This window comes from Ranitomeya variabilis, chromosome 4 (genome assembly GCF_051348905.1).
Source record: "Ranitomeya variabilis isolate aRanVar5 chromosome 4, aRanVar5.hap1, whole genome shotgun sequence".
Lineage (NCBI taxonomy): Eukaryota > Metazoa > Chordata > Amphibia > Anura > Dendrobatidae > Ranitomeya > Ranitomeya variabilis.
In genome coordinates, this window is record NC_135235.1 from 656,080,773 (window position 1) to 656,099,786 (window position 19,014).

At 42.5% G+C, this 19,014-nt stretch overlaps 1 protein-coding gene across 3 annotated transcripts in view; it reads left to right on the top strand.

Moving 5' to 3' along the window:
* The window catches only part of LOC143767455 (uncharacterized), a 47,257-nt gene extending 38,913 nt beyond the window's left edge, over nucleotides 1-8,344 (top strand). For all 3 annotated transcript variants that reach the window (XM_077255800.1, XM_077255801.1, XM_077255802.1), the window contains one exon: nucleotides 6,230-8,344. In XM_077255800.1, the coding sequence (XP_077111915.1) occupies nucleotides 6,230-7,968 (1,739 nt within the window). In that variant the 3' untranslated portion in view covers nucleotides 7,969-8,344. The remainder of the gene's footprint in view (nucleotides 1-6,229) is intronic.
* The last annotated feature ends 10,670 nt before the right edge of the window (nucleotides 8,345-19,014 follow it).

Sequence of the window (19,014 nt, forward strand, 5' to 3'; positions counted from 1 at the left end):
TCTTACCTGACTTCCTGTCCACCAGGGTCATATGACCGAACATTTTATCTGGGTAATGCTTTGTAATTTAGCTACAAATACCGGCGGCCCCTGCACTGACTTCCTGTCTTCTGCGGTCACATGACCTGGGGCTTGCTGTGCCGTGATTGGTCCCTCCTGGGTTTAAAAGGGGCATGTCTAGCTTGTGATGTCATTCCCCTGAAGAAGGCACCATTACCTGGGCATTGGTAAGTTGTTTTTTCATGTATTCTTAGGGGTCTTGTTACCCTTTCTGGCAGTATCAGTGCATCACTCAAACATCACCTGTATATAATCACGGGCACGCCACATGATTCTATTATTTTGACTTAATGTGAAGTATTATCAGTGTCCTGGTTTATATAGTTTGGATTTGCTATAGACATTTGATTTAGCGCTGATCTTTACAATTTAATGCCATATAGGAGTTACTTTAGGCTTGCCTTCCCAGGGTGGTGCCACCCATACCTGTTTGACTCTATCTTTATCTTTCAATAACCACTGGCTACTTTTTAATATTTGTATATGTACATGTTGCTTTGTTGTTAATAATATTTTCTACCTTGTTCAACATACGTTTTTTGTATATATGCTTGTACCATCATAAACCTGAAGCGCTTGAATCAGTGATTAACATACAAGAGGTTCAGAATGGAGTCTCTAAAGACCACCATTCCCCTCATAGACAAGAATGCAGTGATGTGCACAATAAACCTAAAAAGCACATACCACTTTCCAATTCACCCGCACTCTCAGTAATACCTACAGTTTGCCCTAAAGATAAGGAACAAGTGCTACCACTTCCAGTTTTGCGCTCTTCCTTTTAGTCTTGCTTCGGCTCCTTGGGTAGTTACAAAGCTACCTGAGACAGAGGGATGTGGTCATTGTAACAACCCTGCCGGCATCACTGCATGGCCTTCCATTCCCCACCTGCCTGTTACATCAACTCACTCACCCAGTGCCATGCTGTGAGATCTGTCTGCTGCCTGCTCCATGCCATGTGCTTCATGGCCGTTTGCTCTGTGTACACTTCCTGGCTGTGTGCATAGGGGGGCGGCGCCAGCCACTCCGGATTCTTATTGAGACTGTGGGCACCTCCCTAAGGTGTCCCTGGCCAATGGCCTAGAAGCCTCTGATACTTAAGGCATCCTCACCCATTGGAGGATGCCTGAGCAAACTATTTCCCTCAGTTAGCACTTGCTACTGAGCTGCTAGGTCGTGTCTGTTTCCTGTCTCAGAGGGCTGCAATTAGCAGGCCTTCATCTGTGTTCTGTTTGTGTATCCGTGTCTGTTCCTGTCTGAAATCTGGTCTATGTCCGTTCCTGTTCCTCCTTTGTCATTAGTCATTTCCCACTCTGCTGTGTGTACCTCTGCCTTATCTTTCTGCTCTATTTGCCACTTTCTGTGGCTCTGCTTCTCTCTGCTCAGTTCTACCACAACCTGTGGTTCTGTGCCTCTCAGCTTTGCTCTCAGCTCTGCACTCTGTGGCTTTGCTCTGCGGCTCCGCTCAGCTCTCGCTCTGCGGCTCCGCTCCTTGCAGTTCTACCTTGCTCCGCTCCTTGCGGTTCTACATCTCTTGCTCTTGACTCCGCCTCCTGCATTTCTGCATGTGGCTCCTTCTCTGCTCTTAGTTCCACCTTCTCCCTCTCTGCTCCGCCTTCTCCTTCTCTGCCCTTAGTTCCACCTTCTCCCTCTCTGCTCCGCCTTCTTCTCCCTCGCTGCTCCGCCTTCTCCTTTTCTCTTGCTCCGCCTCCTGTGGTTCTGCTTTGCATCCGCTCTTGCTCTACCTCTCTTCTGCAACTTGCTGTACAGGTCTCTACCTGTTTGTCTATATTCACCAGTCTGAACAGGTTCTTACCTGTTTCCATACATCCACCTGTATACCAGTTGCTACCAGAGTATCAGCGCTGTCAGCCAGTGCCCACCTGAGTGCCAGCCACGCCCGTCTGCCTGCCTGTATCTCCGTCAAGCCAGTCTGCCCGTCAGGGCCCCTGCCATATCCGTCCGTCAGCCAGTGTCACAGCCGTGCCTGCCTGCCTGTGTCTTGTCCCCGGTGGGATCAGCATCCACAGTCCGACTCCACCCTGGAGTGGAACCTGGTAGCTTCCTATTGCACAAGTCTGACCTCACCATCAGAGGCTCCAGCGAACACCTTGGAAGCTACTTAGTTACGCCCCTTCCAGGGAAGTTTGGTCTGTGGTCCATTGGGGCCACACCCCCAGGCGCCCACGCCAACCAGCCTCGGCGCGAGCGTTAGTCATTGTCCTGTACTTAGACGATTTTTTACTGATATCTGGTTCGGAAGCAGAACTAGTAGAACAACTCAATCTAGTGATCTCTACTTTAGATGGCTTAAGTTGAATCCTAAACTGAGAAAAATCATACCTACTACTGGGAACCAGGAAAAAGTTTCTAGGGGTTTTATCCTGGATTCCAGATAAGGAGTCTCGTTTTTACCAGAGGAGAAGCAAGAGGAGGTGAAGAACAAGATCCAACGACTCTTTTGGAATCTGGTTTCCATAAGGACGGCAATGAGAGTCTTAGAAACATTAACCCCTTACTGACCTCGAACGGGATAGTACATCCGAGGTCAGCTCCCCTGCTTTGATGCAGGGCTCCGCGGTGAGCCCGCATCAAAGCCGGGACATGTCAGTTGTTTTGAACAGCTGACATGTGCCCGCAATAGCGGCGGGTGAAATCGCGATTCACTCACCGCTGTTAACTAGTTAAATGCCGCTGTCAAACGCAGACAGCGGCATTTAACTACCGCATCCGGCCAGGCGGCCGGAAATGATGTCATCGCCGACCCCCGTCACATGATCGGAGGTCGGCGATGCTTAGAATGGTAACCATAGAGGTCCTTGAGACCTCTATGGTTACTGATCTCCGGCAGCTGTGAGCGCCACCCTGTGGTCGGCGCTCACAGCACACCTGATTTTCTGCTAAATAGCGATCTGATGATCGCTGTTATGTAGCAGAGCCGATCGTGCTGTGCCTGCTTCTAGCCTCCCATAGAGGCTATTGAAGCATGGAAAAAGTAACAAAAAAAAGGTTAAAAAAATGTGAAAAAAATAAAAAAAATATAAAAGTTTAAATCACCCCCCTTTCGCCCCAATCAAAATAAATTAAAAAAAAAATCAAACCTACACATATTTGGTATCGCCGCGTTCAGAATCGCCCGATCTATCAATAAAAAAAAGCATTAACCTGATCGCTAAATGGCGTAACGAGAAAAAAATTTGAAACGCCAGAATTACTTTTTTTGGTCGCCGCGACATTGCATTAAAATGCAATAACGGGCGATCAAAAGAACGTATCTAGACCAAAATGGTATCATTAAAAACGCCAGCTCGGCACGCAAAAAATAAGCCCTCACCTTACCCCAGATCACGAAAAATGGAGACGCTACGAGTATCGGAAAATGGCGCATTTTATTTTTTATTTTGCAAAGTTTGGAATTTTTTTTCACCACTTAGGTGAAAAATAACCTAGTCATGTTAGGTGTCTATGAACTCGTAATGACCTGGAGAATCATAATGGCAGGTCAGTTTTAGCATTTAGTGAACCTAACAAAAAAGCCAAACAAAAAACAAGTGTGGGACTGCACATTTCTTTGCAATTTCACCGCACTTGGAATTTTTTTCCCGTTTTCTAGTACACGTCATGGTAAAACCAATGATGTCGTTCAAAAGTACAACTCGTCCCGCAAAAAATAAGCCCTCACATGGCCAAATTGACCGAAAAATAAAAAAGTTATGGCTCTGGGAAGGAGGAAAGTGAAAACGAACACGGGAAAACGGAAAATCCCAAGGTCATGAAGGGGTTAATAGCCTGCATATCGTGCGTTCATTGGAATCAGTTCCACACAAGGGGATTGTAGAGAAAAATCCTTTCAGCCTGGGGCACAAGACAGATGTCTTTGGACAAAGAGATCCATCTATCCCCGGCATTAAATTAGTCACTAAGGTGGTGGACTGTTTCCAGAAACATCACGCAGGGGGTTCCTTTGATATTGTCGCCTTGCGTAACAGTCATCACAGATACAAGCAAGGACACATGGGGAGACCATCTAGAAGGGAATTATTTCCCGGGATTTTGGTCTCCATACATCAGGCCTGATCCAGTCTTCAAACTTCAGAGAGTTACTGGCAGTTTGGGAGACCCTGAATCAAAATCAGACCTGCTTGCAAGGTAGGCATAAGATTGTCGGACAACATGATGGTGGTATTGTTTCTTCGTCACCAAGGAGGTCAAAGACATCAGGCTCTTCAAGATGTCTGAAAAGATACTTGCCTGGGCAGAAGAAAGAGTCGGGTCAATATCAGCTGTACATCTATAAGGATCCAGGAACACAGTTGCCGATTACCTGAGCAGACGGATGATCCAGTCCACCGAGTGGGAACTAAGTGGAGAAATATTCAGTTATCTGTGTCGTCATTGGTGAACCCCACATATGGACCTCTTCGTAACCAGAAGAAATGCCAAAGTCCGAAGGTTCCACTCCCTCAATCCAGCAGACAACCCATAAGGCGTCTCTGCCTTAAACCAGGTATGAAAAAGAGCGCTCCTGTATGCCTTTCCCCCATTGCGATGATCCCAAGAGTCCTCAGGAAGATCCAGGAAGAAGGAGCTTTGCTGATGCTTGTTGTTCCATTTTGGCGAAGACGAAGCTGGTTTCTTTTGCTAAGGAAGATGTCCTGGGGAGATCCACTCCTGCTAACGGAGAGAGAAGACTTGCTTTCTCAGTTCTTCATCCGGATCCGAAGAGTTTTCAGTTATCAGCGAGGATCCTGAAAGGAAAATCTTAAGAGCTCGAGGTCTCTCTGACCAGGTAATCTCCATGATCCAGACTAGCTGTAAACCCATGACATGCAGAATTTACAATAAGATGTGGAAGAGGTTTTGTCTGGAATGTGGTAGCTCTTTCATAGACTCCTCCCAGCCTGACATCCCAATGCTCCTGGATTTTTTCCAGGCAGGATTTAATAAAGGGTTAAAGCCAATCAAGCTGAAGGTGCAGACAGCAGCCCTGAGTATTTTCTTCGATTTCCCCCCCTGGCATCTCACCCATGGGTAGCACGTTTCTCTAGAGCCATTCAGAGATTAAGGCCCACAAGAAGGAAATCGGTCCCTCCACGGGATTTAAATCTAGTCCTCAACGCCCTGTAGGTCCCCTTATGAGTTGGTAAAAGATATTAATGTTGCAAAACTCACGCTCAAGGCAGTATTTTTAGTGGCCATCACCTCAGCTAGAAGACTTGGAGAAATTCAGGCTCTTTCAATCCAGAACTCTTATAGTCAGATTTTTGATGACTGTATCATTCTAAGACTTAACCCTGTTTTTCTGCCAAAAGTGGTTTCTTCTTGAAACTAAAATCAAGAGATACTTCCCTCCTTCTGCCAGGCCTCAAAAAACCTTAAGGAGAAATTCTTCCACTCTTTGGAATGTAGGCAAGCAGTCATTCACTATCTGGAAGCTACTCGTGAGTGGAGACAGGACACTAATCTGTTTGTCCAGTGTGGAGGGAAAAATAAGGGAAAAAGAGCATCAAAATCTTCTTTAGCTAGATGATTAATGACCTTATAATGACATCTCCTTAGCATACGAGGCCAAGAAATTGGTCCTTCATGAGGGCCTCAGGGCCCATTCCACCAGAGCAGTTGCAACATCATGGACCGAAAAGGAAAGGGGCCTCGGTAGATCAGATTTGTAGTGCAGCTACATTGTCTAGCCTGAACACATTTTGTAGATATTATAAGCTAGATACCTTGATGGGTAGCCAGATGGTCTTCGAACGGAAGGTTCTGCAGGCAGTAGTCATGACCTAGAGATAGAGTACTTTGGAATTCTCCAGGGTGATATCAGGAGGGAGTCCTGGAAAACGGGGATTAGACTTACCGGTAATATGGTGTCCAGGAGTCCATGCTGACAGCACTGGTAATTCCCTCCCTTAAACTTTGTATTGGTGATGATTAACTTGTACAGAATTTCAATAAATAAGAATTGCAACCATTCTGGTGTGGTACTTGGAAAATGACTGGAGAGTGTGGGTGGGAGGGGTCTTTTAACCTCTCTTGTATTTCCTGTCCCTATAAGGAAGGACAACCTCCATGGTGCTGTCAGGATGGACTCCTGGAAACAATATTACCGGTAGGTCTAATCCCCTTTTTTATAGAGATTTTATTTTAAAATATTATTTATTCTTGACAGATGGCTATACCAGGAGATCACACGGACAATTGACATCTGCAATTTCTAAATCGGATGACCTTGCGATCACACAAGATATAACTGAAGTGAATGCCATTACTCCAGATATGCCATCATCTATTCACAGCAAAGATCTATCATCTGATCCTTTTCAACTGTTCCTACCTTCTGATTCTTCACAAACTATTAAGAAAAATAAAAGTCATAAAAGAGGCATAAAAAATCAGACTGCTTTTACACCGAAGAATCCATTATCAACTGCAGAAAATAGAAAATATTTTTCCCTCAAAAAGATTATTTTTACTTCTAAAGAAAATCATATAAAGGAGAGAAGATTTTCTTGTGCTGAGTGTGGGAAATATTTTAACCACAAATCAAAGTTTGTTAGACATGAGAGAGTTCACACAGGGGAGAAACCTTATTCATGTCCAGAATGTGGGAATTGTTTTCTACTTAAATCATCTCTTGCTATTCACCAGAGAATTCACACAGGGGAGAAGCCATATTCATGTTCAGAATGTGGGAAATGTTTTACACATAAATCAAATATTGTTAAACACCAGAGAACTCACACAGGGGAGAAACCTTTTTCATGTGCAGAATGTGGGAAATGTTTTGCAGATAGATCAGATCTTAATAAACACCAGAGAACTCACACAGGGGAGAGACCTTTTTCATGTTCGGAATGTGGGAAATGTTTTAATCGTAAATCACATTTAGTTGTCCATCAGAGAACTCATACAGGGGAGAAACCTTTTTCATGTGCTGAATGTGGGAAATGTTTTGCAGATAGATCTACTCTTGTTAAACACCAGAGAACTCACACAGGGGATAGACCTTTTTCATGTGCAGAAGGTGGGAAATATTTTACAACGAAATCTCATCTTGTTGCACACCAGAGAGCTCACACTGGGGAGAAACCTTTTTCATGTGCAGAATGTGGGAAATGTTTTCAACACAAATCAAGTTTAGTAGTCCATCAGAAAACTCACACAGGGGAGAAACCTTTTTCATGTGCAGAATGTGGGAAATGTTTTCCATACAAATCAAGTTTAGTTGTCCATCAGAGAACTCACACAGGGGAGAAACCTTTTTCATGTGAAGAATGTGGGAAATGTTTTGCACATAGACCAACTTTTGTAAAACACCGGAGAACTCACACAGGGGAGAGACCATTTTCATGTGTAGAATGTGGGAAATATTTTACAACGAAATCTCGTCTTGTTACACACCAGAGAGCTCACACCGGGGAGAAACCTTTTTTATGTTCAGAATGTGGGAAATGTTTTAATCAGAAATCAATGTTAGTTGTCCATCAGAGAACTCACACAGGGGTGAAACCTTTTGCATGCTCAGAATGTGGGAAATGTTTTGCAGATAAACCAAGTCTTCTTAGACACCGGACACTTCACACAGGGAAGAAGCCATATTCATGTTTAGAATGTGAGAAATGTTTTGCAGATAAATCAAATCTTGTTAAACACCAGATACTTCACACCGGGAAGAAGCCATATTCGTGTTTAGAATGTGGGAAATGTTTTGCAGAGAAATCATATCTTGTTAAACACCAGAGAACTCACATAGGGAAAAGGCCATATTCCTGTTTAGAATGTGGGAAATCTTTTGCAGAGAAATCATATCTTGTTAAACACCAGAGAACTCACACAGGGGAGAAACTATGTATTTATACAAACACTGGTAGACAACACATAACAGAGACAATCAGTAACGGCAAATAAGTGAATGACAAAGGAAAAGAAACTTAGTACTTACATTTTGACTAAAGTGTATGCAGTTCCTAATAAACATTTCTTATCTAAAAAGCAATACAACACTAGCATTAAATATTTCATATTGTTATATATTTATATATTCACTATATGGACAAGAGAATTGCAAGCACCACCCCCCCCGACTCCCAAAGAAAAAAATACCCAACATTTCTTCCTCTTTTTTTTCCAAAAACTCTATCTGCCAATCTGTGATCTGCCGTTCATTACGGTTTCTTGAAATCCACAATCTCCATGTAACAAATGTCTTTAGTTTGTGTATATCACAGTAATAAACATGTTCATGTTGCAAGTAATTATTTACATCTATGATCCATTTCTTCTTTGTAAAAACAGCTGATGGGATCCATTTTTTTAAAGTATAGTAGGTTTTCACCACCATCATTAGGAACGGATTCCCTTTTCTATACCTCAATTCTTATACAGTTGTGCGACAGTGTTTGCCCCCTTCCTATTCTTTTGCATATTTATCACATTTAAATGTTTCATGTCACCAAGCAAATTTGAATATTAGACTAAGATAACACAAGTAAACACAAAATGTTTTAAAATGAAGGCCTTTATTATAAAGGGAAAAATAATTCCAAACCTACAAGGCCCTGTATGAAAAAGATATGCCCCCCTAAACCTAATAACTGGTTTGACCACCCTTAGTAGCAATAACTGCAATCAAGCATTTGTGATAACTTGCGATGAGTCTTTTACAACTCTGTGGAGGAAATTTGGCCCATTCATCTTTGAAGAATAGTAGTAATTCGGCTACATTGGAGGGTTTCCGAGCATGAACCGCCTTTTTTACGTGATTCCACAGCATCTAAATTGGATTAAGGTCAGGACTTTGACTAGGCCACTCCAAAGTCTTAATTTTGTTTTTCTTAAGCCATTCAGAAGTGGACTTAATCTGTTTTGACCATTGACCTGCTGCATAACCCAAGTGCGCTTCAGCTTGAGGTAACAAACAGATGGCCATATATTGTCCTTCAGGATTATTTGTTAGACAGCAGAATTCATGGTTCCATTTACCACAGCAAGTCTTCCAGGTCCTGAAGCAGCACTGTTGTTATGATGATGCCTTTCTGAAATGCTGTTACTTCTACGCCAGATTAATAATGGGACATACATCTTCCAAAAGTTCAACTTTTGTCCAGAAGCTTTCTGGCAAAACTGAGACAAGGCTTTATGTTCTATTGCTCAGCGTTGGTTTTTGTCTTGGAACTCTGCAATGCAGGCCATTTTTGCCCAGACTATTGTAGTGGAGGCATGAAAACTGACCTTAACTGAAGCAAGCGAAGCCTGTAGTTCTTTGGAAGTTGTGGGGTCTTTTGTGACCTCTTGAATTATGTGTGGCTGCGCTCTTGAGGCAATTTTGGTCAGCCGGCCACTAGGAAGGTTCACGACTGATCCATGTTTTCGGGGTTTGGGGATTTTGGCTTTTCTGTGGTTCGCTGGAGACTCAAAGCTTTAGAAATGGCTTTAGAACTTTTTCCAGACAAATAGCTCTCAATTACTTTGTTTATTATTCATTCCAGAATTTCTTTGTATTGCAGCATGATGTCTAGCTTTTGAAGAAATTTTGGTCTTCACTTTGTCAGCCAGGTCCCATTTAAAGGGAAGGAGCGGTGATTTTTCATAATATTCTTTTACAATAAATTATCTAAAAAGATGGGTCACCTAAGCTTTACTCTGCTGTGTTTTTTTTTTTTTTACTGTTTTAATGCAGCCACTGGGGTTATCATTTTACCTTTCAGGTCTGTAATGGCTGCTGAACGACGCTTTCCATCCTCAAATACGACATGGGCATAGTCGGCGTCCGTCCGCTGTCTCCTATATCATTGCAACCACTTAATCTGTGACCTGAACACAACCCCCCTGGGCTGTCAAAGTCACAGCAGTGGGAGGAGATCGTGGCCATTTTGTTGTAGCCCGCAGCGTATACTGTAAGTTCTATTTTCCCCTGTCATTGCACACACTGGTCAGTGTGTGCAATGACAGGTGTTGCCGGTATGACTGCCGGTCAGAGCATTGTGGGGTCATGCTGTCAGATATCTGTGACCCCGCTGCTGTGACTGTCACCCGCGGTAACGCTACCTACCGCCGATACAGTCGGTCACAGCGCTGTGTGATTATGCTGGCAGATGCCAGCGTGATCCCGCATCTGACTGTGACCCACAGCGGTTACCTGCTGTAAAAAAGCAGACGTGGGCCAATGAGACTGCTGCTCCCATCAGGCTATGTCTGATGGGAGAGTATTATCATCTGCCGGTGCCTGTGCTCACAGTTTAACCCCTTAACCCCCAAGGGTGGTTTGCATGTTAATGACCAGGCCAATTTTTATAATTCTGACCACTGTCCCTTTATGAGGTAATAATTCTGGAACGCTTCCATGGATCCCGGTAATTCTGACACTGTTCTCTCGTGACATATTTTGCGATTATTTGTGAAAAAAACAGAAATTTGGTGAAAATTTCGCAATTTTACAAATTTGAATTTTCATGCCTTAAATCACACAGATATGTCACACAAAATACTTAATAAGTAACCTTTCCCACGTGTCTACTTTACATCAGCACAATTTTGGAACTAAAATATTTTTCGTAAGGCAAGCTATAAGGGTTAAAAGTTGACCAGCGATTTCTCATTTTTACAACACCATTTTTTTTTTTTTTTAGGGACCACATCAAATTTGAAGTCACTTTGAGGGGTCTATATGATAGAAAATATCAAAAAGTGACATTCTAAAAACTGCACCCTCAAGATGCTCAAAACCACATTCAAGAAGTTTATTAACCTTTCAGGTGCTTCACAGGAATTTTTGGAATGTTTAAAAAAATGAACATTTAACTTTTTTTCACAAAAAATTAACTTCAGATCCAATTTGTTTTATTTTACCAAGGGTAACAGGAAAAATTGGACCCCAAAAGTTGTTGTACAATTTGTCCTTAGTACGCTGATACCTCATATGTGGGGGTAAACCACTGTTTGGGCGCGTGGCAGAGCTCAAAAGGGAAGGAATGCTGTTTGACTTTTCAATGCAAAATTGGCTGGAATTGAGATGGGACGCCATGTCGCGTTTGGAGAGCCCCTGATGTGTCTAAACAGTGGAAACCCCCCACAAGTGACACCATTTTGGAAATTAGACCCCCTAAGGAACTTATCTAGATGTGTTGTGAGCACTTTGAACCCCCAAGTGCTTCACGGAAGTTTATAATGTAGAGCCATAAAAAAAATTTCACAAAAATGATCTTTTTGCCCCCAATTTTTATTTCCCAAGGGTAACAGGAAATCTTGGACTCCAAAAGTTGTTTTGCAATTTGTCCTGAGTACGTTGATCCCCATATGTGGGGGTAAACCACTGTTTGGGCACATAGCAGAGCTCAGAAGGGAAGGAGCGCTGTTTTGGAATACAGACTTTGATGGAATGGTCTGCAGCCGTCATGATGCATTTGCTGAGCCACTGATGTGCCTAAACAGTACACACAAGTGACCCCATATTGGAAACTAAATCCCCTCAAGAAACTTATCTAAATGTGTTGTGAGAACTTTGAACCCTCAAGTGTTTCACTAAAGTTTATAACGCAGAGCCGTGAAAATAAAAAATAATTTTTTCCACAAATAAATGATTTTTTAGACCCCAAGTTTTTATTTTCTCAAGGGTAACGGGAGAAATTGAACCACAAAAGTCCAATTTGTCCTGAGTATGCTGGTACCCCATATATGGGGGTAAACCACTGTTTGGGTGCACGGCAGAGCTCGGAAGGGAAGGAGCACCATTTTACTTTTTCAACTCAGAATTGGCTGGAATTGAGATTGGACGTGATGTCACGTTTGGAGAGCCCCTGATGTGCCTAAACAGTGGAAACCCCCCAATTCTAACTCCATCCCTAACCCAAACACACCCCTAATCCCAGCCCTAACAACACCCCTAACCTGAACACGCCCCTAATCCCAACCCTAATGCCAAAACACCTGTAATCCCAACCATAACCCTAACCACACTCCTAACCCTGACTCACCACCAACCCTAACTTTAGCCCCTACCCTAACCCTAATTTAGCCCTAACCCTAATGGGAAAATGGAAATAAATACATTTTTTTATTTTATTATTTTTCCCTAACTAAGCGGGTGATAAAGGGGGGGGTTGATTTACTATTTATCGTGGGTTTTTCTGTTTGACAGCTGTCACACACTAAAAGACGCTTTTTATTGCAAAAAATAGTTTTAGCATCACCACATTTTGAGAGCTATAGTTTATCCATATTTTGGCCCATTGAGTCATGTGAGGTCTTGTTTTTTGTGGGACGAGTTGACGTTTTTATTGGTACCATTTTCAGGCGCATGGCATTTTTTGATCACTTTTTATTACGATTTTTGGGTGTGGGGTTTATACCAGTCAAAAGAAAAAAATGTCCAGCTTCACCGAATCTGTGAAAAAAAGTTTTCTTTTATTCACAAACTTAAAACATGGAGGATACAAACTTCAGCACAAACCATATTGGTAATGCATCTCTGGAGACTAAGCTCCCTTAATCATGATGTTTATACCATTCCCCGTGTGGTAAAATTGATAAAGCAGTTTTATTCTTCGGATTAGTATGATTACAGCGATACATCATTTATATCTTTTATGTTTTGGCGCATTTATACAATAAAAACTTTTATATAAAAAATTATTATTTTTGCACCGCTTTATTCTGAGGGCTATAACTTTTTTTTTTTTTTTTTTTTTGCTGATGATGCTGTATGGTGGCTCGTGTTTTGGTGGCGTTGATGGCGTTTTCAGCAGTATCGTGTTTATTTATATCCGTCTTTTTGATTGCGTTTTATTCCATTTTTTGTTCGGTGGTATGATGATAAAGCATTGTTTTTTGCCTTGTTTATTTTTTTACGGTATTCACTGAAGCGGTTAACTAGTGGGATAGTTTTATAGGTCAGGTCATTATGGACGCGGCGATACTAAATATGTGTACTTTTATTGTTTTATTTGCAAAAATGTATTTATTAGAACAATATTTGTTTTTTTTCGTTATTTAAGAATTAAAAAAAAAATATATTTTTACACAGTATAATATATATATATTTTTTTAAACTTTTTTACATTGTCCCAGGGTGGGACATCACTGTTATAAAGTCACATCGCTGATCTGACACTTTGCACAGCACTGTCAGATCAGCGATCTGACAGGCAGTGATGGAGGCTTCTCTGGTCCAGCTCTCAGCTGGCACTGACAAGCCACCACCCTGAAGGACACGGAAGGACCCCGCGGCCATGTTGGATCTGGAGGCCTGCAGGGAGGAGACCTTGGAACAACGCGATCACATAGCGTTGTTCTGAGGGTCTCAGGGAAGCATGCAGGGAGCCCCCTCCCTGCGCGATGCTTCTCTATGCCACCGCATAGTCGCTTTTTGGGGGGTCCCCATTTTAGTAGCCAGTAAAGGCTAAATATACAGCTGTGAGCTGATATTAAACATCTGCCCCCAGCCATTGGCTTTCCCTCTGCTGGTTATTAAAATTACGCCAGAGCCCACGCAATATTTTTTTTTTCTCTTTAAAATTAACAGTTGCTGTCTAGTTTCAGTCTATGTACATTTGTTCTGTTAATGCTACTACATGGGCTGGTGACACTGTGTGCGTAGGTTTGTGTGTTTGTGTTAACTTAACTTAGTAAGTGCGAGAGTTAGAGCGTGAGCATAAGGCCGGCCTCACACTCAGCGTATAAAAATACGGTCCGTTTTTTACGGCCGTAATACGCAGAAAAGTCCCTAAAATAGTGGTCCGTATGTCATCCGTAGGCAGGGTGTGTCAGCGTATTTTGCGCATGGCATCCTCCGTATGGCATCTGTACTGCGATATTTTCTCGCAGGCTTGCAAAACCGACATCTAATGGATTTATTGCTCAAATGTTCGGTAAAACATATATACAGTATGTGTATGTGTAATATATATATATATATATATATATATATATATATATGTATATATATATCTCATTGAGACACATATATATATATATATTCTGTATTTATATTTAATTCAGCGCGATATATGTGAAAAGCCGGTAATTCAATTGCCGGCTTTTCATTTCTCCTTCACAAACCCGACAGGATATGAGACATGGTTTACATACAGTAAACCATCTCATATCCCCTTTTTTTGCATATTCCACACTACTAATGTTAGTAGTGTGTATGTGCAAAATTTGGGCGCTGTAGCTGCTAAAATAAAGGGTTAAATGGCGGAAAAAATTGGCGTGGGCTCCTGCGCAATTTTCTCCGCCAGAGTGGTAAAGCCAGTGACTGAGGGCAGATATTAATAGCCTAGAGAGGGTCCATGGTTATTGCCCCCCCCCCCCGGCTACAAACATCTGCCCCCAGCCACCCCAGAAAAGGCACATCTGGAAGATGCACCAATTCTGGCACTTGGCCACTCTCTTCCCACTCCCGTGTAGCGGTGGGATATGGGGTAATGAAGGGTTAATGCCACCTTGCTATTATAAGGTGACATTAAGCCAGATTAATAATGGAGAGGCGTCAATTATGACACCTATCTATTATTAATCCAATTGTCTGAAAGGGTTAAAAAACACACACATTATTAAAAATTATTTTAATGAAATAAACACACAGGTTGTTTTAGTATTTTATTGCTCTCTCAATCCACCTGAAGACCCTCGCTTGGCAAAATAATAAACCCACAATATACATACCCTCTGATGAACTGTCAGGTCCCACGAAGTAAATCCATCGGAAGGGGTTAAATCATTTTACAGGCAGGAGCTGTGCTAAAGCACTCGCTCGTGCCTGTAACCCCCGGGTGCTGAAAGGAAAGCTGGGTGATCTGTACTTACATTGAGTTGCGGTGAGGCGCCCTCTGGTGGATGAACTCATATGAACTCGAGCGTGGGAACTTTTCCAAGGCTGCAGTTCATGAGAACATCCACCAGAGGGTGCCTCACCGCGACTCAATGTAAGTACAGATCACCCAGCTTTCCTTTCAGCACCCGGGGGTTACAGGCACTAGTGAGTGCTTTAGCGCAGCTCCTGCCTGTAAAATGATTTAACCCCTTCCGATGGATTTACTTTGTGGGACCTGACAGTTCATCAGAGGGTATGTATATTGTGGGTTTATTATTTTGCCAAGCGAGGGTCTTCAGGTGGATTGAGAGAGCACTAAAATACTAAAACAACCTGTGTGTTTATTTCATTAAAATAATTTTTAATAATGTGTGTGTGTGTGTGTGTGTGTGTTTTTTAACCCTTTCAGACAATTGGATTAATAATGGATAGGTGTCATAATTGACGCCTCTCCATTATTAATCTGGCTTAATGTCACCTTACAATAGCAAGGTGGCATTAACCCTTCATTACCCCATATCCCACCGCTACACGGGAGTGGGAAGAGAGTGGCCAAGTGCCAGAATTGGCGCATCTTCCAGATGTGCCTTTTCTGGGGTGGCTGGGGGCAGATGTTTGTAGCCGGGGGGCCAATAACCATGGACCCTCTCTAGGCTATTAATATCTGCCCTCAGTCACTGGCTTTACCACTCTGGCGGAGAAAATTGCACGGGAGCCCACGCCAATTTTATCCGCCATTTAACCCTTTATTTTAGCAGCTACAGCGCCCAAATTTTGCACATACACACTACTAACATTAGTAGTGTGGAATATGCAAAAAAAAAGGGGATATGAGATGGTTTACTGTATGTAAACAATGTCTCATATCCTGTCAGGTTTGGGAAGGAGAAATGAAAAGCCGGCAATTGAATTACCGGCTTTTCACTAACACCGCTGCGTATTTCTCGCAAGTCACACTGCTGGTCCGTATGGAATCCGTATTTTTATCGCCCCCATAGACTTTGGCGATTTTTTTTTGCGCAATACGGTGACAAACGCAGCATGCTGCGATTTTCTACGGCCGTACAAGACCGTATATTACGGATGCGTAATATACGGCAGATAGGAGCTGGGCCATAGAGATTCATTGGGCCATGTGTAATGCGAATTTTACGGACGTAGTTTATGCGCTCATACGTCCGTAAAACTCGCTAGTGTGAGGCCGGCCTAAGGCCGGCATCACACTAGTGAGTTTTACGGACGTATGAGAGGTGCAGAAAATACAGATTGCATACGGTACAATGATTCTCTATGGCCCAGCTCCTATCAGCCGTATTTTAAGGATTCGTATTATACGGTCTTGTACGGCCGTAGAAAATCGACATGCTGCGTTTGTCACCGTATTGCGCAAAAAAAAATCGCCAATGAAAGTCTATGGGGGCGAGAAAAATTCGGATAACACACGGACCAGCAGTGTGACTTGCGAGAAATACGCAGCGGTGTTCCAAAGAAAAGTTCCCACGCTCGAGTTCATATGAGGACATCCAGCAGAGGGCGCATCACCGCGACTCAAGGTAACTACAGGACATTCCCCTGCATTCCATTCATTCTCAAAATTTTACAGACAGCACAGCTGCATTAGCAGAGCTCCTGGGTGTAAAATGATTTAACCCCTTCAGATGGATTTACATCGTGGGACGTGACTGAACGATGGAAGGTATGGGATATTGTTGATTTTTTATTTTTCCTTTTTTACAGAACGAGGGTCTTCAGGTGGATTAAGAGTATAATAAAATATTAAAACACCCTGTGTCTTTATTTCATTAAAATACTTTTTAAAAATGTGTGTGTGTTTTATTAACCATTTTGTACTATTAGATTAATAATGGATAGGTGTCATAATTGAGACCTCTCCATTATTATCCTGGCTTAATGTCACCTTACAATAGCAAGGTGACATTAACCTTTCGTTACCCCATATCCCACCGCTACACAGGAGTGGGAAGAGAGTGGCCAAGTGCCAGAATAGGCGCATCTTCCAGATGTGCCTTTCCTGGGGTGGCTGGGGGCAGTTGTTTGTAGCCGGGGGGCCAATAACCATGGACCCTCTCTAGGCTATTAATATCTGCCCTCAGTCACTGGCTTTACCACTCTGGCGGAGAAAATTGCACGGGAGTCCACGCCAATTTTTTCCGCGATTTAACCCTTTATTTTACAAGCTAGAGCGCCCAAATTTTGCACATACACACTACTAACATTAGTAGAGTGGAATATGCAAAAAAAAAAAGGGGATATGAGATGGTTTACTGTATGTAAACCATGTCTCATATCCTGTCGGGTTTGTGAAGGAGATAGGAAAAGCCGGCAACTGAATTACCGGCTTTTCTTCTATCTCGCGCTGAATTAAATATAAATACAGTATATATGTGTATATATGTGTCTCAATGACATTACATATATATATATATATATATATATATATATATATATATGTAATGTGTGTGTTTTAACGAACATTTGAGCCCATAAATCCATTAGATGTCGGTTTTGCAAGCCTGCGAGAAAATCCCGCAGTACGGATGCCATACGGATTACATACGGAGGATGACATGCGCAAACTACGCTGCCATACCCTGCCCACGAATGACATATGGATCACTATTTTGGGAACATTTCTGTGTATTACGGCCGTAAAAAACGGACCGTATTTTCATACGCTGAGTGTGACGCCGGCCTAAGAGTGTAAGAGCATGCGTGTGAGCGTCAGCATATGAATGTGAGCGTCAGTGTGTGAGCGTGATACAGTGAGCAGCACCAACTAAGAGTCCGTGCTGCCTGCCATCTTCAGTGACAGTCTACTTGTCCATATAACTTTGCAGTCACCAACAAAATGGCTCTGCACTGTGTTCCTAAATGTCATCATCTCTTATCCCTTAGCAAACACCCAGAAGGGGAGGAGAGGAGACATCACACCCATGTCAGCAGATTCAGCTCATATTTACTGCAGTGCAGTAATGTGAGCTAGTGGAACACTAGGTTTTTGTGTCAAATTTCAGTAGCTGCTCCCTTAGTGTTTAAAAGTGGAAATACTAAACCTTTTAAAATTTATTTTTCATGTTTTACTAAATTATAAACAAATGATAATATTTTTAAAGAAAATTTAAACATTAATTCTTTACATTTTTTCAATTGCTTGATGGCACCTTCCCTTTAAGCGATTTCTTGATTGAGAACCGGTGTGGCACTAATCAGGCCTGAGTGTGGTTAGGGAAATTGAACTCCGCTTCCTGAAGATGTGATAAACCACAGTTAATATATATTTTAAGATTGATGGTTGGGCAATCACTTTTTCGCACAGGGCCCTGTAGGTTTGGATTTCTTTTTCCCTCAATAATAAAGACCTTCATTTAGAAACTGCATTTTGTTTTCTTGCTTTATATTTGGCTAATATTTAAATTTGGTGATCTGAAACATTTAAGTGTGACAAACATGCAAAAGAATAAAAATCTTGAAGGGGCAAACACAGTTTCACACAACTGTATTAGGCCGGGGTCACACTAGAGAGTTTTACGGACATATGAGAGGCGCAAAAACAACGCATTGCACACGGACCAATTACTCTCTATGGGGCAGCTCCTACCTGGCGTATATTTCGCAGCCATATTTTATGGGCATAGAAAATCGCAGCATGCAGCGTTTGTCAGCGTATTGAGCAAAAAATCCGCTAATGAATGTCTATGGGGGCAAGAAAAATACGGATTGCACACCGAACATCAGTGTGACTTGCGAAAAATACGGAAGAGTTTTGCAGGTGACAGGAAATGTGCAAGCCCTCAATCAGGAAGCTCAGACATGCTAATTAGCTGAAAAAGCCTGACAGACATCCTGGAAGTCTGCCGCACGCCTCCACGGCGTCTCAACCAGCGTGGCATCCATCATTAACGTGGATATGCTTCTGATTCTGGTCCAAGAGAGGCCAAAAATCTGCGACCAACGGGATGCCAATTACTCAAACCGGGCCAAAAAAGAGGCTGCTTGGAGGAGGATTTGTGGGATCCTTTTCCCTGACTATGAGCAGCGGCCAAGTGAGGGCCAGAGGTAAATAAGTAAGTACACTCATGTTTCTCAATTAATCTTGTAAACTGCAGTAATTACAATATGTT